Genomic DNA, 26,801 nt, shown 5'->3' with positions numbered 1-26,801 from the left:
GAGCTGTGTGGGCCCCACTGTGATTTGTGTTGAACATCTACCCCATCATTCAGATGCACCATTCCATGCTGGGCCATGGCCTTAAAAATGAATTCAATCCATGGCCTGGGTGGGCCACACCACATACAACAGTTGAGAGGGGTTACCCTCTCATTAAAACATTCATAATCATTTGTTGGGCCCATCGAGATGTGGTTCGAAAATCCAAACCATCCATTGTGTGTGTCCCACTTGGATGAGGAGTCAGACCAAGTTTCAGCCGCATCCAAAAATCAGGTGGACCACACCAAGTGATTTCATATGTTTTAGGCATGTCTTCACATGGGTTTAGATGGTATGACCCACTTGAGTTCAGTATACGACAGATTTTTGGGGTGTCCCGTTACCTAAAGGGGACCCATCAAATGAACGGTGCTCATGTTCAACCCACATCATGGTGGGGGCCCACACAGCTCGACCTCATGGGAAGTTCCCATGAGGTCGACCTCATAGTACCATTTCCCTTTTACGGGATGCACTGTGATGATTGTATAAGGCCCCACTTAGGTGTTGGTGTCGCAAATTATTGTATATAAACCCTCTCGAGGTTGATTCCTAACTCCAGTTAATGTTAATCTTTCAATATTACACACCTTCCCATTTCCAAGGGCTCCAATGCAGATGGCCCATGAATTCAAAATCTCAGGTGAGAAAATCCTCATCCTTCAGTCGGGGATTATAAAATAAATAGTTAGAGAAAGAAAATACAACTACCTAACAACAACTTGCTTTTTCCAACATAATAACTAATGTGCATAGGCAGCCGGACTGCAAAAATTGTGCTAAAGTACTTAGTAAATCCCAACTACTATGTGTTGAACTTGTTTTTAGGGGAAAAAAAGATAGTTGTAGGAAAAAAAATGCCGCTTAAAAATTGGTAATTAATCCAAAGACTCTGATGTGCACTAGAGGAAAGTCATTAGTAAATAAATCAAGTGATAGAAAGTAAAGTAATTTTTGTAGGCATACCAAAATGATGAATGGCCAGTGTGGCTAAAACATATACACTATGGTAGGATCCACATAATTCATCTCATTTTCTGTACCTAGAACTTACTCCTGTTAATGTCATATACTACCCCTTTCCACCACAAATTATTGTAGTATGTAATTAATGCTTAATTAAAAAGTATAAAATATACAACAATTCTCCTGAAATACGTCCAACCAAACATGCCCTAATTAGGTTTTCTTTGTGAGATTAGTCAGATGCATATAGCTCAAACTTAGATTAGTGTTTCATGTTTGAAGGCCCTAGTCTGCTTGACAAGGGTGCAACTTGAATTAGGAAAACTAATTACCTGATTGTATTGACTTGAACTTCAGGTCATGTTGGGATGGGCTGAGGTCCAGCTGGGGTTTGGCTAGAAATCCTCAATCCTACTCTATGTTGGACTGGATTTGGGTTGAATCTTCGAGCAATGCGAGTAGGCATGGGCAGAAGTTTTCACCCATGGGCAAAATTTTGACTTCAGAATCCAAAGAAGAGTACTGGCACCTGCAAGTGGAAGCGGATTTCACTTACAAGTAGCCATGAATGTATGTGACTTATCTATGCCGTTTATCCATTTTTTCAACTCATTTTAGGGTTTGAACTCAAAATTGAAGCATATCCAAAGATCAAATGGACCCCACCACAGGAAACAGTGAGGATAATGATCGTTCACAGTCAAAACCTTCCCAAGGCCTACAGTGATATTTATTTGTCATCCAACCAGGTCATAAGATCACACAGACATGGATGAAGAGAAAACACAAATATCAGCTTGATCCAAAACCTTTGTGGCCCCTTTAAGATTTCAATAGTAGGTGTTCGATTTACATTGTCTCATGTGGTGTGGTCCTCTTCAGCTTTGGATATGCTTCGATCTTGGACTAATGACTAAAATAATCTGGTAAAACAGATGGATGGAGTGGATAAGACATGTCACTCATGGAAGGCTTCACAGGGTTTACTCAGTAATCAATCTGCTTCAATCCATGGCTGGGGAGCGGATTAGGTGTGCCCTGGCCTCACCCAAGACGGTGCTGCCCTTACCTGTGGGACCCATTTTGATTATCTATTCTAAATCCATGCCGTTCATCTGTTTTTTCAAACCATTTTGGGGCATGATATCAAAAACTAAGCAGATCTAAATCTTAGGTGGACCATATTATAGGAAACAGTGGTTATTGAACTCACCGCCATTAAAAACCTCCTAAGACCCATCTAATGTTTCCATATTACTTATTTGTCATCCAAGGTCACACAAACCTGGATGAAGGAAAAATAAATACACATGAATCACGGATGTTTCCAAAGATACGTTTCACATTCGATTTGGATCTACTTCATTTTGAGTTCATTTCCTAATATGATCTGAAAAACAGGTGGACAACATGAATGTAGAATAAATACATCATGGTGGGCCCATGGCTAAGGCACCAACTCGAGTGAGGCCCGCACTTAATGGGCTCCTGCGTATGCCTCGCTGTAAAAGGAAAGAGGATTGCCTACCGACAATGGCGAGGTTGTTACTAGACAGTGCTTTATTGGTTTCATCTGATACATGTCTTTTATCCACATTGTCCATTTATTTTATTTTCCAAATCATTTTAAGGCATGAGTCCAAAAATAAGACAGTTCCAAATTTCAAGTAGACCACGTCATAAAAACTAAAACTAAAAATAAAATAAATAATAAATAAAAAGTGATGATTTGATGCCCATTATTAAAACTTCCTATAGCTCACTATAATATTAATTTGCCATCCAAATTGTTGATTAGGCTACACTGACTTGGATGAAGGGAAAACACAAACATCAACTTCATCCATAACTTTTGTGGCCCATGAAAATTTTAATGTTAAATGTTTATTTGTTTCTCATGTTGTGGTTACATGAGATTTGGATGTCTTAGTTTTGGAATTGTGTACTAAAATGACCTGAAAAATTGATGGACAACTTGGATTTAAAAAATCACAGTGAGCCATGAAAGTTTCAACAGTCACCATTATTTTCTATTTTATCGCCCACACGAGCGTTGGATCAAGCTAATATTTTGGCCCTACCTGGTAAATGACACGGCAAAAAGGATGGGCAGCATGGATTATATACACATACATCAATGTGGGTCCATATGGGCATCGGAAAAGGTTTTTGCCCAAAGGTAAGATTTTACCGAGTAAAAAACTTTGGCCAACGATTATTTTCATAAGTAAAAGTTTTTACCGACGAATTTGTTCGAAGGTAAAAATATTTACAAAGCTTAAAAATATTTCATGATACTTTTACCTACGAAACTTTTTGTAGGTTAAAATATTTACAAAACTAGTTAAAAAACTTTTACCGACGAATTATTTCGATATGTACAAAACTTTTCCCTATGAAAACTTTCGTAGGTAAAAACATTTTTGCCTTCACAAAATTTTTGATGTACGCCTATCACAATATATTTCTTCATATTCTTCCTGGCATACACCTCTGTTATATAATATATTTCATCTTATTCACATTCACATCCATCTAAACCCAAACTACATAAATCCATCCGAACATAAACTACATTCATCCAAACATAAACTGCATCCATCCAAACATAAACAATCTCCACATCACATTCATCCACGCATAAATACATATAAGTTTAACATCATAAATAAAATACAAAAAATTATTCATAGCCTATTTCCTGGTGGGGCTCACAAAATTCAGTGTGATAAACACATCGCCGACTGTGCACACACACCTAGGTCCTTACTCATGCCTTCATGGTAGATTCAAAATAGTTTTAATATAAGGTCAAGAGTTCAAGTACCCATTGTGGCCATAAGCGACTCTGGTGAGTGTGTGTGTGTTGAAAAAATAAAAATAAAAAAATGCTGATTTATCTTTTTGGGTTGAGTCTAATGGTACTTGGTGATTTCTCATCAGGTAGAAATTATTAATAGTTGTTTTTAGAAAGGTGAGATTAGGCCACTTCTAATTATATTAACATGATAAAATGTTGTAAGTATATTTGAGCAGACACCATAAAATAAACAATCTTATGGAAAAAAATAAATGAAAAGAGAGAGAACATATGAGAGGTGATCCTTATCTCCTTTGATGGATTCAAGCTGCATGTGCCCTACCCAACTTCCTATAAGGAGAAGTTATATGGGTCTTGGAATAATGTTGGTGACAAATCCACCTTGTCCATTAATATTTATCATATTGTATTAGGACATGACTCTAAAAATGAGATAAATCCAAATGTCAAATAATCTATGCTATAAGAGATAGTGAAGATGGAAATAGATACATTGTGATGCTTGAGTTCGAGTATGCTTACCAACAAAGCAAGATTTTCTTGTTTGTTGCCATGTGATTGGGCTACATTATTACATCAATCGTGTTCGGGTTTGGGATCGGGTTTAGGTTTGGGTTTTCAAGTTTAGGTTTAGGTTTAGGTTAGGGAGTTGAGATTAGGATTAGGTGTAGGTTTAGGGATTTGAGAATACATTTAGGTTATAGGTTTAGGTTATAGGTTTTAGGTTTAGGTTATAGGTTTAGGTTTAGGTTATAGGTTATAGGTTTAAGTTTAGGTTATAGGTTAAGGTTTAGGTTTTGGTTTAGGTTAAGGTTTTGGTTAATGTTTAGGTTATAGGTTATATGTTATAGGTTATAGCTTTAAGGAATTGAGAATAGGTTAAGGTTTAGGTTTAGGAAATCGGGTTCGGGTTCGGGATTGGGTTTAGGTTTGGGTTTTCACGTTTAGATTTAAGTTTAGGTTAGGGAGTTGAGATTAGGATTAAGTGTAGGTTTAGGTTTAAGGATTTGAGAATACATTTAGATTTTAGGTTTAGGTTTAGGTTATAGGTTTAGGTTTAGGTTATAAGTGTAGGTTATAGGTTTAGGTTTAGATTTAATTTAGGTTATTGGTTAAGGTTTAGGGAATTAAGTTTAGGTTATAGGTTATAGGTTTAAGTTATACGTTATAGGTTAAGGTTTAGGTTATTGGTTAAGGTTTTGGTTTAGGTTATAGGTTTTAAGATTTAAGAATAAGTTTAGGGTATAAGTATAGGTTTAGGTTAATGTTGTAGGTTATAAGTTCATGCTAATGTTGTACGTTATAGGTTTAGATTTACATTTAGGGATTTGAGAATACATTTAGGTTTTAGGTTTAGGTTTAAGTTTTACGTTTAGGTTAAGGTTACAGGTTTAAGTTTAGGTTTAGGTTTACGTTTAGGGATTTGAGAATACATTTACGTTTTAGGTTTAGGTTTTGCGTTTAGGTTAAGGTTATAGGTTTAGGTTTAGGTTATAAGTGTAGGTTATAGGTTTAGGTTTAGGTTTAAGCTAGGTTATAGGTTAAGGTTTAGGGAATTGAGTTTAGGTTATAAGTTTAGGTTTAAGTTTAGGTTATAAGTTTTGGAATTTGAGAATAGGTTTAGGTTAATGTTGTAGGTTATAGGTTTAGGTTATAAGTTTATGTTAATGTTGTAGGTTATAGGTTTAGGTTTAGGGATTTGAGAATACATTTAGGTTTTAGGTTTAGGTTTAGGTTTAGGTTTTACGTTTAGGTTAAGGTTACAGGTTTAGATTATAGGTTTAGGTTTAGGTTATAAGTGTAGGTTATAGGTTTAGGTTTAGGTTAGGTTATAAGTTAAGGCTTAGGGAATTGAGAATAGGTTAAGGTTTAGGGTTAGGAAATCGGGTTCGGGTTCGGGTTTAGGTTTGGGCTTTCAAGTTTAGGTTTAGGTTAAGGAGTCGAGATTAGGATTAGGTGTAGGTTTAGGTGTTATAGGTTTAGGTTTAGGTTAGGTTAGGTTATAGGTTAAGGTTTAGGGAATTGAGTTTAAGTTATAGGTTATACGTTATAGGTTAAGGTTTATGTTATAGGTTAAGGTTTAGGTTTAGGTTATAAGTTTAGGTTTAGGTTATAGGTTTTGGGATTTAAGAATAGATTTAGGTTATAAGTATAGGTTTAGGTTAATGATGTAGGTAATAAGTTTATGTTAATGTTGTAGGTTATAGGTTTAGGTTTAGGGATCTGAGAATACATTTACGTTTTAGGTTAAGGTTTAGGTTTTACGTTTAGGTTAATGTTACAGGTTTAGGTTTAGGTTTTAAGTTTAGGTTAAGGTTACAAGTTTAGGTTTAGGTTATAGGTTTAGGTTTAGGCTAGGTTATATTTTAGGGTTTACGGAATTGAGTTTAGGTTATAGGTTACAGGTTTAGGTTATAGGTTAAGGTTTAGGTTATAGGTTTATGTTATAGGTTAAGGTTTAGGTTATAAGTATAGGTTTAGGTTTACAGGTTTACGTTATAGGTTTAGGTTACAGGGTTACGTTATAGGTTTAGGTTTAGGTTATAAGTGTAGGTTATAGGTTTAGGTTTAGGTTACGGTATAGGTTACGGTTTAGGGAATTGAGAATAGGTTAAGGTTTAGGTTTAGGAAATCGGGTTCGGGTTCGAGTTTAGGTTCGGGTTTTCAAGTTTAGGTTTAGGTTAAGGAATTGAGATTAGGATTAAGTGTAGGTTTAGGTTTAGGGATTTGAGAATACATTTAAGTTTTAGGTTTAGGTTAAAGGTTTAGGAAATCGAGTTCGGGCTTGGGATCGGGTTTAGGATTGGGTTTAGGTTATAGGTTATAGGTTAAGGTTTAGGTATAGGTTATAGGTTTAGATTATAGGTTTAGGGATTTGAGAATACATTTAGGTTTTAGGTTTAGGTTTAGGTTTAGGTTTTAGGTTATAAGTTTAGGTTATAGGTTTAGGTTTAAGTTAGGTTATAGGTTTTGGTTTAGGTTAAGGTTATAGGTTTAGGTTTAGGTTAAGGTTATAGGTTAAGGTTCAGGTTAAGATTATAGGTTTAGGTTTAGGTTAAGGTTTAGGTTAAGGTTATAGGTTAAGGTTCAGGTTATAGGTTTTGGTTTAGGTTAAGGTTATAGCTTTAGGGAATTTAGAATAGGTTAAGGTTTAGGTTTAGGAAATCGGGTTCGGGTTCGGAATTGGGTTTGGGTTTAGGTTTTAGGTTATAGGTTAATGTTTAGGCTTAGGCTTAGGTTATAGGTTTAGGTAATAGGTTATAGGTTTAGGGATTTAAGAATACATTTTAGGTTTTAAGTTTAGGTTTAAGTTTTAGGTTATAGGTTTAGGTTTAAGTTTTAGGTTTAGGTTATAGGTTATAAGTTTAAGTTACATGTTATAGGTTATAGGTTAAGGTTTAGGTTATAAGTTTTGGTTTAGGTTTAAGTTATAGGTTTTGATTTAGGTTAAGGTTATAGGTTTAGGTTTAGGTTAAGGTTTAGGTTAAGGTTATAGGTTTAGGTTAAGGTTATACGTTATAGCTTTAGGGAATTGAGAAGAGGTTAAGGTTTAGGTTTATGAAATCGGGTTCGGGATCGGGTTTAGGTTTGGGATTTCAAGTTTAGGTTTAAGTTTAGGTTAGGGAGTTGAGATTGGGATTAGGTATAGGTTTAGGTTTAGGGATTTGAGAATACATTTAGGTTTTAGGTTTAGGTTTAGGTTATAGGTTTAGGTTTTAAGTGTAAGTTATAGGTTTAAGTTTAGGTTAGGTTAGAGGTTAAGGTTTAGGAAATTGAGTTTAGGTTATAAGTTATAGGTTATTATAGGCTATACGTTATAGGTTAAGGTTTAGATTTAGGTTATAAGTTTTGGGATTTGAGAATAGGTTTGGGTTATAAATATAGGTTTAGGTTAATGTTGTAGGTTATAAATTTATGTTAATGTGGTAAGTTATAGGTTTAGGTTACAGGTTTAGGTTTAGGTCTAGGTTTAGGGATTTGAGAATACATTTACGTTTTAGGTTTAGGTTTAGGTTTAGGTTTTACTTTTAGGTTAAGATTAAAGGTTTAGGTTTATGTTTAGGTTATAAGATTAGGTTTAGATTAGGTCATAGGTTAAGGTTTAGGGAATTGAGTTTAGGTTATAGGTTATAGGTTTAGGTTATAAGTTATAGGTTATAGGTTAAGGTTTAGGTTATAGGTTTAGGTTATAGGTTAGGCTAATACATAAACACAGCCTATCCAAATGGTCAGGCCACTCCAATGCTATCCATAGGAAATGGACAGTTTCATCATGGTCATAACAGCAATTCCCACCTTCCAGGGATCCCCGCTCAAAATCTGAATAGCTCCAATGCACAATCCGGGTCTGCTTCAACAAATTCGAGCTAATACATAAACACGGTCTGTCCTAATGGCCAGGCCACTCCAATGTTGTCCATAGGAAATGGACAGTTTCATCATGGTCATAACAGCGGTTCCCACCTTTCGGGAACCCCCGCTCAACATCCGAATAGCTCCAATGCATATCCGGGTTTGCTCCATTAATGTTTAATACATAAACACGGGCCTGTCTAAATGGCCAGGCCACCCAAATTGCTATCCATAGGAAATGGACAGCTTTGTCATGGTCATAACGGCGGTTCCCACCTTCCAGGGACCACCGCTCAATTAAATCCTAAATTAGCATGTAGAAGTGGCAAGACATACCATGCTAGTGCAACTGTACACAAGTTGCTGCACGCTTGTAGAAGCTGGTTGAGAACAAGAAATCCATCTATTAAAAGAAGAAAACCCAATTCCCATAAGAATCCAAATCCCAAAAACCCTCGTCAAAACAACTCTAGATGTCAAGCAATCACATTGCTTACCATGAAATGTTATACATAGAAAATCAGCAACAAAGAATAATAAAACCAAACGTGCTTATTACCTAGGATCCTAAATCAATAGATCTTTCAATTTGTACATGTGGAAAACATATATATTAAAATAAAAAAAAAATTAAAAAAAAAACCTTTAATTTTTGTGCAGGAATAACAACTATGAAGAATACAATTAGTGTATTCATGTTCACAAACAAGAATACAGTTAGGCCTCCATGCATGCATGTCTTTGTATGCATTACAAATGTTTGAGTCTCTGTATTGACTTGCGCATGCATAAATAGATGTGCGAGAGTCTAGACTACTGTGTGATTCCCACCATCTTTTAAATGTTGACTAATCCGCGCTACACATGGCAGACATTTTTATCAATCCAGATCGTCTGAATCATGGGCCCCATTGCGAGTATGGGTAATCATGTGCTAGAGTCTAGGTCTTAATTGATGCACATGTATCCACCATTCAAGAATGGCTGGAAAACACACAGCATTCTATCAGTAAATAAATACACAGAGATCTTCAGAGTACTGACCCCAGCAGCTTCAGATTCAACAAAAGATGAAAAGCGTGGTTCACCATGAGATGGAACAGGAAATTCTGGTATAAGTGGCGGGGTGGAGATTGAAACTTTTCCCCCAAAGTGAGTCCTTATCAATTCAACTACACTCTGCAAGAAAACAACTGGACTGCTTAGAAAGACATATCACAAAGCTGAGAATTAAAAAAGTATTTATCATTTTAAGAGGGAAATCTGAATCTGACCAATTCAAACCTGTGTATCAGTAAAATCTCCAACAGCGACCACAGCCATATTGTGTAAATGGTACCATCTATTATAAAATTGCTTGACCGTTTTAGAAGAAACTGTTCGAATCACCTTTTCCAACCCAATAGGAATCCGCTTAGCATACTGCAACCAACTAGCAAGTTTATAATAATTTACCATTATGCTTACTACTTCAAGATAGATCTTCAAAAAAGCATTAATTTAGAGCAGTGGAACTTACAAGCGATTCATATTAATCTACACTATCTTTATCCTAAGAAATGCAATATGCTCTAAAGATGGAACCAGTTATATCAACGCCTACATGTTGAGAATACCAAGCAGCAGCTTAGTAATGATTCCTAGTACCAAAGAAACATGCCATCATTCCATACCTGCAAATTTCTACATTTTTTAGAATTTGAAACGCCTACATGCGCTTGTGCTGAATTTATAAAAAACGAATTCTCAAGATTCCCATTTCAGCGCTTGTCAAACAGAAAATTGCAGGTTTCGAATTACTTGGAAGGTTTTGAATTAACAAGATTTGGTAATTTGATGCAAGGAATGAAGAAAAATGCAATTTCTAGAGAGAGAGAGAGAGAGAGAGAGAGAGAGAGAGAGAGAGATGTTGTTTTGATTTTTTGTGAGAGTTTCTATTGATGAACTAAAAAGCTGTCCTAAAACTCTACCAAATGGAAGTTCCCACACCTTCAACATCTCATTTTGGGCCATGAGCAACTGATATCGTTGTTGAAGCTGCTCAACCGTCAGTTGGGCATCTAGTACTTCTGCTTGCCGTTGATTGATTTCCTCAATCCAGCTACAAAAACAGAGCGCCCATATGTGATATGCTACATTTCGAAAGGTATTGTTTACAGGAAGTACAATCCAATACAAAATACACATTAATATACTCATAATGCTTAATTTGCAAGACTAATTAACCCATTTACGCTATTTCATGTTGTGAAGAACAAAAAAGAATGCAGGTTAAACAAACCAAGAGCCAAATGCAGATTATCTAATCCCCTTAGGGCCCGTTTGGCCGGGTGGTTTGAAAGGGATTGAATGGTATTAGGGTGGATGGCATGGATTTCTAGGTAATGATGGTGTTGTCAGTGGATTGTCTTGAGATCCATGGGATTGCTATATCCAGTCTGTTTGGCACGCCCGGCCAATCCCGGGATTAAACCTTCCCATCCCTTCCAATCCCTCGAAACCAAACACATCTCAGGCAAATTTGAATGGATTAAGGTGGATTGGATGGGATTTAAAGGTAATGATGGTGTTGTCAGTGGATTGTCTTAAGACCCATGGGAGTGGGATCAGATCACCGACTGTGTTTGGCACACCCGGCCAATCCCGGGATTTAACTTCCAATCCCTTTCAATACCATCCAATCCGACCGGCCAAACGGGCCCTTAAAATCTTGAATAGTACAAGTATCTGAAGCAGATGTTTTCACACCCTAACTCACAAGTATCTGATGCAGATGGAATTGTAGCCACAGTGGCGCATTTGGATGCTCAATTATATTGTATTGAGATAAGTAAAGAGTGAATTTCCAAACTGGCCATGACACCATTCTAAGAAGCCCAAGTTGCAAGTCCATGCATTTCAAGTTGTGTTCCAAATAATTTTAAAGGTCATAGCAGCAGATATGGGGCCCAGTTCCACATTGTTCAGTTCCTTCTTTATCAGCTTGAGTTATTGCAATGCAGTTATATATATATATATATATATATATATATATATATATATAGACACACACACACACACACACACAAGCCATTCCTCATACGAACATCATACATATTCTACTATGAAATGGTTGGTTTTTCTGAGCAACAAGCTTCTCTGGACAATTAAGTTTACAATGTTATGATAGTAGGAAATGTACATCGTTATGCAAGGTTATATGATGATCAAACAATGGGTGGGCCATAACAAATCTTATTGATGTTAAGTGAGACCATTAACAAAGTGGGATGTATTATCTGCGAACACGGGCTGCAGCAGATGCAATAAAATTCAATGTGGATAACTCTGTTCTCAAGGAAAAGGCTAAGGCAATGGATGATGATCTTGAAGCCAAAAGGGCCCTGGTGGTTTACTCCTTGGAAATCGAGAAGAATCTATGGCCTGTGGAAGTTAAATAATATTTCTCTGAGTAATATTTGTAATATTGTCCATTATGAATCAATCTTTATGCTGAGGCTGATGGCAGTAATTGTGAAAAGTCCATTACGGTGGGAAGTGGGTTTGGTTGAATAGTTCATGTGAAAGATCTTGCAGAGGATTTGTACAAATGAGCCCTGTTTGCAGTGTGGGCGGATTTGGTTGATCAAATGTGAAGGCCAACCTGCCTCGATTTATCATAACTTTCTTGTAAATTTATTTCAATATTATAGCACTATAACAAGTATTGCTCTTTTATGCCAAAAAAAAAAAAAAAAAAAAAAAAAAAAAAAAAAAAAAAACAAAACAAAACAAAACAAAAACAAAAACAATAAAAACAATACAAGTTTCTTTTTTTTTTTTTTTTTTAAATAAGTAATAAAAAAGAGGGGTGAAAAGGAAAAACAGAGACAATCATAGATCCAGAAAACATCAAGTACCCTGATTATATCTCCTAGCTAAAAAATGTAGGCTCTTTCACTCCTTAAAAGCCTTTTTGTAGACTTTCCATGCCTGAGGAGCAGAACAACCTAATTTTCAGGGTAGAATCATGGGCCCTGGAATACGATCTAATCAGTTGGATGCAGAATCCGGACCTCGCATGCATGTGCCCACGTGCAGATGTGTAGGGCTCTGTGTGCGTATGGAGAATGCAAATTCAAATGAAAAAAAAAAAACCATTTTCTCATTCTAATCTTCCGAAATGCAGACCCTATCTCTAGATCTAGCAAATCTCCATGACAAAGGGAAAAAAAATATCCATAGAAATGAATTCAAACGCCTTCAGTCAATGAGCTTATTGATCAAACGCATAGTTCAAAAACGCATATAAACATGGAGAAATAGAATCATGTGGAGCAGTTCTCGTAAGCCTATAACACAAAGGTCAGCAGGTATCAAAAGATCATGAATGGGCCTTTCTGCCAAACGTTTGTGTGCTTGCAACATCACAAGAAGAAAAGAGATAAAGCAATGACAGATGGAAGGGATTCTGGAATAAAAAACAGCAAGAAGAGGAACATTCGGCGAGGAAAATAAGGGATTTCGAGAGAAACTCACCTATTTGAGATGAATCTGCATGGCACGAGGAAATTCTTCAAGGATTCAAAGCTCTGGTGAGGAAGATTGCGCCGTTCGGAAGAGGGAAGAGCTCTGGCTATGAAGATCGCCCGTTAGAAAGAGGGAAGAACCGTGCGTTTGGAAATCCCTCATCTGAAAAGAGGAGATACTTTCAATCCGATACTTGTGCGTTTACCATCATTTATAACATATACCATATTACCATCCGTACATGTAAGGGACCATTTAAAGGATGGTTAAGATAGTTTTATGTAATAAAGTATATATATATTACCCATCTACAACTAGACCCATTAGTTAGTTGGTCTAGATAACCCTATATCATTACCACTATTGATGTAAACGAGTCACCACATTTTTATAGAAAATAAAAAACTCACACATATTTACTTTTTAAAAAAACGGTACCTTGAGTGATGGATCTGGTAGGGCTCTATGGGCCCCACCATGCTGTTCACGCTGTACATCAATTTCTAAACATTCTTACAGAATGATGTTAAAAAATAATCTCTAAATAAATCTTGGTTACCACAACACATGCTTAAAGTAGAGATTGGACGTCCACCGTTAAAAAAGGGCTCTTTAGATACGGATTGCTTCAGCAAAAAGCTTCGTCGGCCCACCGTATTGTGTGTGTGTGACATCCACTCTGTCCATCATTTCTGCCGGGTCATGTTATGATGTGAGTGCAAAAATCAGGGTGGTACAAAACTTCGGTGCAACACACCATAAGGAAAAGTGGGGATGGGAACACCTATCATTGAAACTTTCTTGGGGTAAACCCAAGTTTTGGATCAGGCTGATGATTGATTTTTCCCTTCATCATGATGGGACTCACCTCATGAGAGGATTGAATGAATTATAAAAAGAGCAATTTTTCAAGGCATTTTTATTCAATTTTACTCGTAGCATTATAGTATGTATATAAGGCCATTCAAGGGTGTTTTTGTAAATTACTAAATACTGGCCCAACGGTGATTAGGGCCCATATTCACTCCATCCATAAGTTGTGCCCCTTCAAGTCTTCCCATTATCCCAAAAATCAGGTGAATAAAAAAAGTTGGGTCACACTATTTCAATGGTAGAGGTTCAATCACACTATTTCCTGTGGTGTGGTCCACTTGAGCTATGCTTTGGAGTAGCCAATCCGTTCCCCTTATTTGTGGTGTGGTCCATTTAATCTTTGGATATGATTCATTTTTTTGGATAATTCTATAAAATGATCTCAAAAAATGGATGAACAGTGTGGGTTCATCCCAAAATTTCGGTAAATGTAAAACTCAAGTGGACCATGCCACACAAAACAGTGTGGAATAATGATTTCCACTGTTGATACCTTCCTTGGGCCCATAGTAATGTTTATTTGTCATCCAACATGTTCATAATATCAAAAAGATATGAATGAAGGGAAAACACAAACATCAGCTCGATCCAAAACTTTTATGAATGTTATTTTTAATGGTGGATGTTTAATCCCCACTTTGTAGTCCAATTAAGCTTTGGACCCTCCCCATTTTTTAGTTAATATCTTAAAACGATCCGAGAAAAGCGTTGAATGGTATGAAGAATGTCAATCCATGATTTGGGTGGGCCAAGAGCTTAAAAATAAGGTCAATCCATGACTTGGGTGGGCCACACCACATAATATAGTGGAGAGGGGTTTCCTTAAAACTTTCATAATCATACATTGGGCCTGCCTAAATGTGATTCACATATCTAACCCACTCATCATGTGTCCCACTTGGATGAGGGATCAAACCTAGTTTCAGCCGCATTCAAAACTCATGTGGGCCCCACCAAGTACTTTTATATTTTTTGAAATGTCTTCACATAGTTTTAGATGGTATGGCCCACTTCAGTTTCGTATACGGATGATTTTTGAGATATCTCATAAGCCAAAGGGGACACATCAAATGCACAGTGTTGATGTTCGACACACATCATGATGAGCCCCATAAAACTTACTAACATTAATTCTTAGGTTCTTAGGGTGTCAATAAAGTTGGGTCACAATTTTGACCAGAATACTTGACCCATTTTACATGTCTGGTCCATTCACTCTATTTTACTGATCATTACCCTCAATTTGACTAGTTACTCGCCCCTATCATGCTACATATGAGAAAGATATTGGGCAAACAAGATTGATCAACAATTTAAGTGAATTCTGATTTAAACATCTGAAGTTATTTACTCTTTAATCTGGACTGATCAGATTGTCCAAAAACAGTTAAAGGTTGTTCATAATATCAAACATATATAAATGAATAGAAAACACAAACATCAGCTTGATCCAAAACTTCTATGGCCTCCAAGAAATTTTAAATGGTAGAGGTTCGATCACATTATTTCCTGTGGTGTGGTCCACTTGAGCTTTGGATATGCTTCTTTTTTGTTCTTTAGACCTCAAATTATCTGTTAACATGAATGAATGGAGTGGATAAAATAAATAAATAATGGTGGACCCCACAAAGTTTACTCTGGTAAGGGTAGCGAGTAACTCACCTAAATGTAGTGGAGAAGGGTTTCCTTAAAACATTCATAATCATATATTGGGCCTGCCTAAATGTGATTCACATATCCAACCCACTCATTATGTGTGTCCCACTTGGATGAGGGGTCAGACCAAGTTTCAATCGCATCCAAAACTCTGTGGGCCCCACCAAGTGCTTTTATATTTTTGAGGATGTCTTCTCATAGTTTTAGATGGTATGGCCCACTTGAGTTTCGTATACAGATGATTTTTGAGATCTCATAACCTAGAGGGGACACATCAAATCCACGGTGTTGATGTTCGACACACATCATGATGGGGCCCACGAAACTTACTAACATCAATTCTTAGGTTCTCACGAGGTCAGTAAGTTGGGTCACAATTTTGACCAGAATATTTGGCCCATTTTACATGTTTGGTCCATTCAGTCTATTTTACTAATCAATACTTTCAATTTGACTAGTTACTCGCCTCAATCAGGCTACATATGAGAAAGATTTTGGGCATACAAGATTGATCAACAATTTTAGTGAAATTTGATTTAAACATCTAAAGTTATTTACTCTTCAATATGAACTACTTGGATTGTCTAAAAATGATTAAAGGTTCAATCAGTGGATGTGCCTAATAATTTAGTAATTTTATTTTTCACAGATAAATTTCAATTTTCATTTTAAAATAACATATTTTTTTCAAAATGTATATTTTTTTGCTCTTTTAACAAAATATCATTTTTATTATAAAATATTTCAAAAAAAAGAAATTTCAAATTGCCGACTTCTTTCTTCAAAAGCAACATTTTGTTCTCAAAATTTTTCTCAAACATTGTTAAAATTTCTAAACTTCTCAATATTCTTTTTCATTTGATATTACAAATCATTTAAATATAACCTTTTAATTATACACACACACACACACACACACACACACACACACACTTTTACTGAGAAAAATATTTAGAAATTAAAACATTTTTACCGACGGTTTTAAGCCGTCGGGAAAAAGTTTTAGGGGAGGCTTTACCGACAACAATTTTTGTCAGTAAAAGTATTACAGCCAAACTTTCCAAACCACTGCGAAAAATGTGCTACCTTAAAAATTAAAACATTTTTACCGGTAAAAACATTTTAACCGACGGTTTCCAGCCGTTGGAAATAAGAATTACGAAAAAGACTTTTGCCGACGAACATCGTCGTCGGTAAAAGTCTAGTTTCGTGGTAAAAATAGAACATTTTTACTGATGAAAATTTTGTCAGTAAAAACATTATTCCCGATGGTTTTAGTTCGTTGGTAAAACTCATCGCGAAAATTTAATACGTTGGTAAACTCATGGTGAAAACTTTGTAACTGAAAAGTATAATAGTTTTACCGACGAAACTTTTCATGTATAAAAACATTATTCTTGATGGCTTTAGTTCGTCGGTAAAACTAGGGCAAAAAATTTTCTAACTGAAAATAGTTTTACCGACGAACCACAGCCGTCGGGAATAATGTTTTTACCGACGGTTGTAGTTCACATTATTCCCGACGGTTGTAGTTCGTCGGTAAAACCCAGGGCTAAAAGTACAAAACATTTAGCGATGAAAATTTTCGTCAGTAAAAACATTATTCCCGACAGTTGTAGTTTGTTGGTAAGACTCGGGGCCAAAATTTTCGTCGGTAAAAGTGGTTTTGTGCTTTTTTCCGACGAAAATTTTTGTCGGTAAAAGTCTTACCGCGAAGTTTTCAATATAGCACAAATTTTCTACCTTAAAAATAATAATTGTTTTACCGATGAAAATTTTCGTCGATAAAAGTGATTTTGTGCTTCTAACCAACGAAAATTTTCATCAGTAAAACTCTTAACTGCGAACTTTTCAAAATAGCATGAAAATTTTCATTCTTAAAAAGTATAATTGTTTTACCAATGAAAATTTTCGTCGGTAAAAAAATTATTACCGATAAAAAAAAATTTCGTCAGTAAAACAGTACTTTTACCGATGAAATTTTTTTCGTCGGCAAAAAGTTTGTCGGTAAAGACGCTGTTTCTTGTAGTGAACATGAGGCTTGTAAGTCGGTCAAGCAACCATTAGACTTCACCCCCACCGCATTTAGAGACCGTCAGCTAGCCTTTATGGGTCCGGCAGTTACCTGTTTCTAAAATAGGTAACTGGGGTGCATTAGCCTAGATTTTGAGATCTATGCCTAACATGGGGTGCAGATCTAATGAACAGCTTGGATGACCTGCACAACACGTTGGGCACTCCTTTCAATATTCAAAACCCACTACATAGATTTCAAAAACGAAGAGAGAGAGAGAGAGAGTAACTATTGTTTTGAGGAGTTAGAGATCATAAATGGTTCGCAGGATAGATGTTTGAGATGTCTAGATTTCCTGCAATGACCGAAGATTTTGGTGTGCGTGCATACACGTGCATGCGGCACACTGCATTTATCTAATCATACATGTATAAATTTGTCCATTCATCCATGCATTCATATGTATGTGCATCAACAAAATTTTACAAGGTGACCATTGATATGTATGGTATATCTGCTTACTTTTAGTCATTGATTTTTATAATTAATGAATATATGACTGTGTATATATAAATAAATATATTTATGTATATGTACACCTTTGCCTATAATACATGCACAATTGATTGTTCACTAATAAAATCACACAATTCTAACAGTTAAGCATACCTTAAACTCACTCAATCATGCACCTTCATGTGATCAACATATGTGACTAACCGCTTGTCTATCCGTTCCTATAATCATATGTTTAGTTACTTAATCAATAATGTAAACTGTTCATTCAATGAATTATCAGACGAATCCATCTCAACCCACTTTATATTTATTCAATCGTAAAAATGATTGTTCATTAACCCATTAATATAATTAGGTTTCCAACTGTCTGGCTTTACATGCATCCAATCATCTAACTATACATAACATTTATCTTCTCCAACTAGATCATCTAAATATCGAAGCAAACCATCAATTTCATTGCTCATAGGGTGAAATTTTAATCCAACGGTTAGTTTTAATATGAGATGAATATGCACGTCACATGGGACCATAGAGAAGAGAAAACCATTAAAATTTGTTTCTAACCACTATTGAGGATCATCGATGAAGATTGTGCTCATTGGATAGATCATGACAACGTAAGGTGGGGCGTCAAGTTCTACCACAATCTAACGGTCTGAGTATAAAATACATTAGATTAAACATTGAAAGATAAAAAAGAAAAATAAATAAATAAAGCATGAAGCATTCGGACTTTATAAAGTAAGTTGGTATAAAAGTAATAAAAAAATAAAATAGAGAAGTATAGGTGAGTGTTGCTCATGCACTCATTTCATTCATATTTAGCTATCCATCCTTCGATCCCATCAACTATCCCTACCATTTATCATCTAAGGCAATTCAACTTAACTTATTTCCCCAACTACCCTTCAATCCAATGCACTTATTCATCCGCCCATCTAAACTATTCATATGTCTCAATCATTTATCTAACCCAAGTCTTCATTATAAACCACTCTTTCACCTCATTTATTCATGCATGCTTGCGTGCATTTCGCCTTATATGAATTTGTTACACACATATACACTAGTTAACCAGTTAATCACCTCATGAGTATGTGTGTGCCATGTATAGCATAAGCATGTGCACACTTATTAAATCAAGAGAATGGATGTGGGAGTCCATATCCCTTATTTTACTCCAGCTCAAAACGGTGTCTCTTATTTTTTTTGTTAAATAAAAAATAATAAATAATAAATAAATAAAGAAGGGAAGAAACTAACGTACCTAAGAAATTGCGACCCACGTTCCCATGCCACCCCATTACTTCCATCTTTCCGTTCTTCCCGGCATTACAAGCTACGAGAATCACCATAAGACTAATATTCATTTAATCCAAGCCATCAGTATCACACACACACACACACACACACACACACACACACACACTACCGCTGGAATACTCCTGGGCTCTGATTTTCAAAGCCTTACGTAGAGAGGGCAATGAGACCTGCATCTAGTAAGAAAGAAAGCATCATCTAAGCCAACAAGGGAGAGTTTAATCAAAATCAAGTCCACATTCTTGTCATGTTTGGATAAATACAGCGAACCAGGTGGGTAATCCTACTCATTTATGAATTTTCTATTTTTATATATTTTTGAGATTTAATTTTGAAAAAAAAATTCTTAGAAATAGAATTATCAAATTCATTTATACATGATATTATATTTTTTAAATTTTAATATTAATTGAATTTTATTGATTCATAAAGTTCAATTTTATTCTAACATCAATTCTGATTTTTTATTTTTATTTTTGGGTTAGCTTGTTAGTACAAACCCATGTCAATACACACACTCCATGTTAGCCACCCCCACTAGGGATTGATACCAAGACCTCAAGTGTTGAAATGAGGTATCTCCACTCAGTCTGCCAGTTGAGCTATGGATCTGGGTGTGTCAATTCTAAAATTTAGTTTTAGGCATGTTAAATTAAATTCACTAAATTTAAATTTTAATTCTGAGTTAGACTATTTGATTTAAATTTTGTTTGATTAGAGTAAATATTAATTGTTTTATTTCTGTCTTTTGAAAAGAGAGAGAAAAATAAATATATATAAAAATAAAATAAAATAAAATTACAGAATAAAATAAACAATTTATCTAAGTTTATATTTTAATTTAAAAATTATATAAAAAAAAATACTTGTTAATATTAAAATTAAAATGAGTTATTCCTAAATTTTAAAATTATTTATATAAAGGTAAATTATTAAAAATAGAATATGTTCAAATTAAGTTATGAATTATTTAAGTCAGATGTAATATATTATATGCAAATAGATATTATTATTTTATATCAGAATTGTTGAATTTAACTCAGAATTATTTTTAATTAAAAAATAGAATTAATAATTTAAATTAACTTGTAAATTTTAAGACTTATTTAATATATATACTTAATTTCATAAGTAATAATTAATTTAATTAAATTAATATAGATCGAGTGAAATTTAAAATATTAAAATGATAGATTAATTTAATTTAAAGTATAGTTGTTACAATTAAATTGTTAACAAGTGGTTAAATTAAAATTTTAATTTTTAAAGTTTGAAAATTAATATTAATTATACTAATTGAGAATTAAAATTTTTGTAAGAATTAAATTAATGTAAATCTAAATTTAAGGTGACTTTGAAGGCTTTAAAAATAATTAATTATAATTTAAAATTTTAATTATTTAGTAGGTATTATGAATTCTAACTTGTATGATTTCTTAAATTAATTAAGTCAAAATTTAATATGATATTAATTCAAACTTCTAATTATTATTCTAATTTAAACTCTAGTTTAAGTTATAAAAATAAAATAATAATAATAATAATAATAATAATTTAAATATAAGGTACAACTAAACTTTTATAAATTAATAAATAGGAATTTAAATTTCGAATAAAATAATTTATTTACATTGCAAATAAGTAAATAAATTCAAATTTCAAATTTTGAAACAAAATTAGTATTCCAGCATTTTCAGCAGTTTCTTGTAAATTTTTTAGCACTATTAAAGAAAACAACTTGATATTTTAACAAATTTCAGAAACTAAATTTTAATAACATCGAATTTATGCACCTTATATATAACTTGCATTATTGTGTAGAAATTTGATTTATTAAATTGTTTTATTACTGATTTTAGAATTGTTTATATCATTCATACTCCTTTATTAATTATTGAATTATGAAAAGAGAGAGAGAGAGAGAGAGAAGAAAAGAAAGAGAATGTTAAAAGTAAGTAAGGCGATCATGTCCCTTGGGTGAAAGACCCTAAAGCTAGCAAGTAGGGCAATCGTATCCCTTAGGTGAGAGACCTTAAATCCAGCAGGTAGGGCAATCGTGTCCCTTGGGTGAAAGACCCTAGAACCTGTTGGATCCTTCGGAAGTTCCTTTGTGTACGGCGTATGAGTACAATTGTGTGTGCGGACATACGTTAGAGGTACAACTGGAGCAGTAGTCTGACTAACTAACGTATAAATGGGTCCCTCACCACGAGGTACCGGTGCGTGGGCGTTAATGCAACGTGACCATCCACTTAAGTACGATGTTGTAAAAGATGCTGATTATTTAATTTTTATTATGGAATTCATGATAGTGTTGCATTTAAAATATCTTTACGATCCAAGCATCGCATTCATGTCATCATTAAGATTTAATATCTTGATTCATATTTGAAATTATTATTTTTTTTAAAAATATATATAATTTTATTATTTATTCATTTTTTATAAATTTAGGAATTTCATATTTAAGTTGGATTTAATCCCACAAGCTGTTGTGTTCACACCCAAAATAACAATGTTTCAGGGCATCGGAGTTTAGTCGGGGCGAAGCAGAATGAAGATTTAAACATTGGCCTAGTTCTAGTCATATTTTTATTTGTTTTTTTCTTTTTCTTTTTTTTTTAAAGTATAACAGGAATTTAAAAGCGAGTTTAGATTGTAATAGTTAGAAATTGAAATAGATGAATGTTGTTTGTTGTAATGATCTTTATTTAAATGTGGATGTGAATGTTTAAATTTATATCATGGCCTGAAATTCGAAATTGGGTCTGGCTAACTTGGGTACCGAATTTCAGGGCGTGACATTTCCTCTCCTTCTTCTTCTTCTTCTTCTTCTTCTTCTTCTCCTTCTTTCGAGTGCTCTCCAAGTCTCTCTCACAGATCAATGGTGTGTTTGGGCAAAATGGGGTTTTGAAAACCCTAGCGAGAGAGAGAGAGAGAGAGAGAGAGAGAGAGAGAGAGGTTGAGAAACAGAGAGAGGGGAATGGGGCTAAGAGACAGAGAGAGGGTGAGGGAGTGCGGGAGATCGAGAGAGGGCGAGGGAAAGGGAGAGGCTGAGTGTAAGAGAGAGAGAGAGAGAGGGTTTGGGTTTTGGGAGATGGGCGCGGGCGCGAGAGAGAAGGGTTTTTTTTCCTCTGGATTTAGTTTTGGGGGCCGGTGATAAACCGAAAGTGCTTAGATTTGTGGGGCCTACCATGATGTATGTTACTGATCCACTCCGTCCATTCATTTTAACTGATCATTTTAAGGGTTGATCCAAAAAAAGAGTCATATCGAAGTTGTAAGCGGACCTATAAAATATTAACGATAGCAATTTATTTTTTATTATTTCTTATGGTGTGGTCCACTTGGACATTGAGTCTACCTAATTTTTGCACTTATCCACTGAAATTATATATTATAATAGATGAGCAGCTTAGATAAAACATATATATTCCAATGGGCCCCATGGATCCCGTTAAGCACCATCAATCTCTAATAAGATCCTACGAATTAAATAGGTTTTAACACGGATGAAATCTATAGCATACTAGCTACGGTTTATATCCATAGCCAAAAACATCCAAAGTCCATAGCCTTTTCTCAATTTTTTGGTAGTAATACCAATGGTTTAGTAGATAAGGAAGTGACCACGATCCATACAAGCAACTACGACCCATGCAAACCACAACCCAAATGGGCTCACATTGATGTATGTGTATAATCCATGCTACCCATCTTTTTTTTCGTGTTATTTTAGGGGTAGGGCCCAAATATTAGCCTGAGCTGGCGCTTGTGTGGGTCACAAAATAGAAAATAATGGTGACTGTTGAAACTTTTCACGCTCACTGTGATGTTTATTAGAAGTGGACATTGCCCAAGTCATGACTTTTTGGGCCCACGGTAAACTGGCTGATAAATCGGATCACCCCATTGTAGTGTTGAGGGTCAAATATTGCACATTAGACCCCAGTTATTGCCTGGATTTACGAACATGGTACTGTTTAAAGGCTCAATTTAATCATGTTTGTGATTAAAGCATGGATTTAACACTCTGATGACACCAAAGGCAAGGGACAGACCCCAGGGGACCAAGATTGATGGATATACATGCCAGAGATCCGAGAAAATCAAGCCACTCACATTAAAGAGGGCCTGACAGTCGTCTAGAATGCAAGATCACAAGGTTCTCACCATATGTTCGACTCAAAACTTCATATATGGCCTGAGGACCATAAATTAACCGTACACATCGAATTTCAACTCCTAAATCCCTGTAGAAGTGACCCAACGGACAGATCATCCCCTAAAATCCTGATCTGTGGCCCACTTGATATCTGGATATGCTTCAATTTTTCTCTCAACCTATTAAATGAGCTAAAAAAGTGGATGAACGGAGCAGATTTCTCGAAACATCAATATGGGACCCACTTTACATAACGTGAGTGTGCACATCTCACGTGCATAAGAGGCACACTGGACCGATGAAACACGGTCAGTGATCGCTGACCCAATCTGACTCTTGCAAACACAACGTCCGTAAGGTGCGGACGTTGATCTGCATTGTGGGCCCCACCCATCATCTGGTTCTATGATCCGAACCATACACTTGTCATAGGAGTTGGCTACAACCTTCATCTAGGTGACCTTTGGAGACCATGCAAGCTGTTACAAAATCCTATCCGTTAAACATAAGATGGATGACGGAGTAGACAAGCTCATGGGCCACACCTATTTCACTCCAAAAACACTCCTTCCCAGATGGTGTTTTGTCCTGAAACCAATGGACGGAGTGGATTTTCCACTTGGTTTCAATAAATGGGCCAACGAGCGAAATGGATTCAACTTGCGGTGACTCTGTTTCGCAACAGGGAGTTGCGGCTGGATCTATCAATCCAGGTGGGCCACCACGGCTGGCCGATGAAAAGATCCAATCCGTCCATTATATTTGCTTGTAGCGTGATGGGGAGACTTTTTGCTTATGCCTTTTGTTTAGAATGAACTGATATTGAATTTAGTTAATTATAGGGAATGTTTTCAGTTTTTAATGGTCTGTTGTGACTAAAATTACGATGGGTCTGCGATAGCTTTGAGCATGTTCCTTTCATTTTCATGATTATGATGTCAGGAAGTCCTGTTGTTCATCATCGTCTCCTGGGCATGGTCGGATGATGGTACCCTTCCTAACCTTCATAATCCTCTAATTAGTTGTTAATTAGTTTAATTCTGTTGTTTACTTTGTCTCTTGGGCACAGTTTGGTGATGAAATCCATTCTAATTCATATACCTTTCATCTCTTGAAAACTAGATCGAAGGAAGTTCAATTTTGATTTTCATGGTTACACCCTCTAACCGGATGAAGATGGGACTCTAAGTCCAGTTGAGTTCTTGAAGCGGGCATAAGATCTCCCTGATCTCTACAAGTGGATCCTCTGAATCCCTAATTTCCTTCCTCTGAATTCCCTAAGTTTTAGATAAATATTTCATCATTATTCCCTTAATTATATTCGATTTAGATTTCATCTTAGTCTCATTCTAGTTCTATTTAGTTTCAGATTACGCACAGGTTTCAGTCCCTTGGGATTCGACCTCGGTCTTTCCGAGTTTATTACTACATCACAACCCTATACTTGGGGAGTGAACAAGTTTTTGGCGACGTTGTCGGGGATTGAACCTGGGTCACTCGCGTGACAGGCAGGAATACTCACAGCTTCGTTTTTCTGAAATTAATTAGTCTTAGGATTTGTTTAAGATTAGGTTTTATTTCTAGTTTTTCCTTTCTTATTGATTTCTAGAACTAACTTATTTTCCTACTTCGAAGGATTTTTGATAGATCTTCTAATATGGTAACTTCATCCTTATTTCCTTACTTCTCTAGCCTTTAGATTCGGTTTTATCTTCTAGAAACTAACTTGGTTTGTTTTATTTTGCAGGATCTTAACTTAGGACTTCGAATTCGGTAATTTCTTTCCATCTTTCCTCTTTATTTCTAGAATTCTTTTTTATTCTTCCTCTTAGGTCTAGGGTTAGAATCTGAACTAAAGGTTGTGAGTGTTTCATGCCCGAGTGGGTTTGTGATAACACTCGACGTCTCTTAACTGAAGGAGGATTATTTGAGGGGTTGACTGTCCATCGCAAGACTAGACATCGCTGGAGATCCCTAGAGTTAATTGAAGAAATGGCTACAAATCAACCGGAAGCATTACCTCCACCAAGGGTGGAGGACACTCAGGATGAGAATGAGGTGCATCAAGCACCCTCGCCTCGTACTTTACGAGATTATTTACAACCGATGGGGGTGAGTACGCCCTCATGCATGATTTTTCCTAAAAATACAAGACATGGACATCAAGCCAGGGGTTATCCAACTCCTTCCTAAATTCCATGGGCTTGAATCAGAAAGTCCATACTTACATCTGAAAGAGTTCGATGAGATCATAGCCACTTTATACTTTCCTAATGTATCTGAGGATACAGTCAGGCTGAAACTCTTTCCCTTTTCCTTGAAGGAGAAGACTAAGACGTGGTTACATTCACTGCGTCCTAGATCCATTGGCACATGGAATGATATGCAGAGGGAATTCATAAAGAAATTTTTTCCACATCATAAAATGATTACCCTTAGAAAAGCAATCATGAACTTCGCCCAAAAGGAGGATGAAACATTCTTCCAATGTTGGGAAAGGTTCAAGGATCTTGTCAGGTCATGCCCACAACACGGCTTTGAAACGTGGCGCATTACAAACTTTTTCTATAATGGACTGACATCTTCCATGCGCCAATTGGTCGAGACAATATGTAATGGAGAATTCATGAATAAAAATGTCGATGAGGTATGAGATTACCTCGATAGACTTGCTGCCACGTCTAGGCTGACTCAATTAAAGGAGAAAGGTGGATTGTATCTCCTGAAAGAAGAGGATGATCTCAATTACAAAGTGACTAATCTCAAAAGAAAATTCGAGACCATGGAACGAAAGAAGGATAAGGTTAATGAAATTGTTTGCGGCATCTGTGATTGTAACATACACACAACTGAAAATTATCCTACAATACCCGCTTTTCAAGGAGTGTTGAATGAACAAGCCAATGCCATAAATAATTATCAAAGACCTTTCAATGGACCTACCTCTAATACGTACAATCCTGGTTAGAAAAATCATCCAAATTTTAGTTGGAACAATGGACAAACCGCTACCCCTCAAGGTTTCTTTAATCAAACTTCACAACAACAACAAGAGAAACCTCAAGAAGATCCGATTTTAAAACATTTTGAAAAGCAAGATCTTTTCAATCAGGGTATGCTACAAGCTTGCAAGACCTTAACAAAACAATACAAGGACTTAAGGCTAAAAACACGATTGGGGATAAGGGGAGCCTCCCAACTTAACCTCTTCCCAATCCAAAGCTACAATATGAAGTTGGCAACCTAAGCTCTTCAAATCAGATGGAGCACGTTAAATCCATCACTACTCTTAGGAATGAGAAGATTATTGATAAAACCCTTTCGGATAGGCCCGAAAAGCCTCAAGAATCAGAAGAGGATAACAATGATGGATCTAGTGATGCCCCACAAAAATTAGAACTGAAACTTCTAGAGAAGCCAGTTGCTCCATTTCCTCAACGGTTAGTTGCACCAAAACCTCTCTCTAACTCTCAGGATATTCTAGAGGTATTGAAAGAAGTAAAAGTTAGCATTCCTCTACTTGATGCCGTGAAACAAATACCTTTATATGCCAAATTTCT

The 26,801-nt window shown here is 35.6% G+C and overlaps 1 protein-coding gene and 1 non-coding gene across 2 annotated transcripts; both read right to left on the bottom strand.

Moving 5' to 3' along the window:
* Positions 1–9,130: 9,130 nt before the first annotated feature.
* LOC131236174 (zinc protease PQQL-like) lies at positions 9,131–12,853 on the bottom strand. The gene is made up of 4 exons (XM_058233305.1): positions 12,701–12,853; positions 10,172–10,283; positions 9,467–9,604; positions 9,131–9,361 (listed from the first exon to the last, which is right to left on the bottom strand). Exons 2-4 carry the CDS (start codon positions 10,193–10,195, stop codon positions 9,131–9,133), a joined length of 393 nt encoding a protein of 130 aa, XP_058089288.1. The 5' UTR covers positions 10,196–10,283; positions 12,701–12,853.
* Positions 12,854–25,672: 12,819 nt separating this feature from the next.
* On the bottom strand, positions 25,673–25,779 carry LOC131236180 (small nucleolar RNA R71). Its single transcript, XR_009166606.1, has one exon. It is a non-coding gene; the product is annotated as a small nucleolar RNA R71 (small nucleolar RNA).
* Positions 25,780–26,801: the final 1,022 nt, after the last annotated feature.

Source organism: Magnolia sinica, unplaced genomic scaffold, assembly GCF_029962835.1.
Source record: "Magnolia sinica isolate HGM2019 unplaced genomic scaffold, MsV1 ctg256, whole genome shotgun sequence".
In the NCBI taxonomy this organism is placed as follows: domain Eukaryota; kingdom Viridiplantae; phylum Streptophyta; class Magnoliopsida; order Magnoliales; family Magnoliaceae; genus Magnolia; species Magnolia sinica.
The sequence above is the reverse complement of the archived record's forward strand: the minus strand, read 5'-3'. Positions and strand labels throughout refer to the sequence as shown.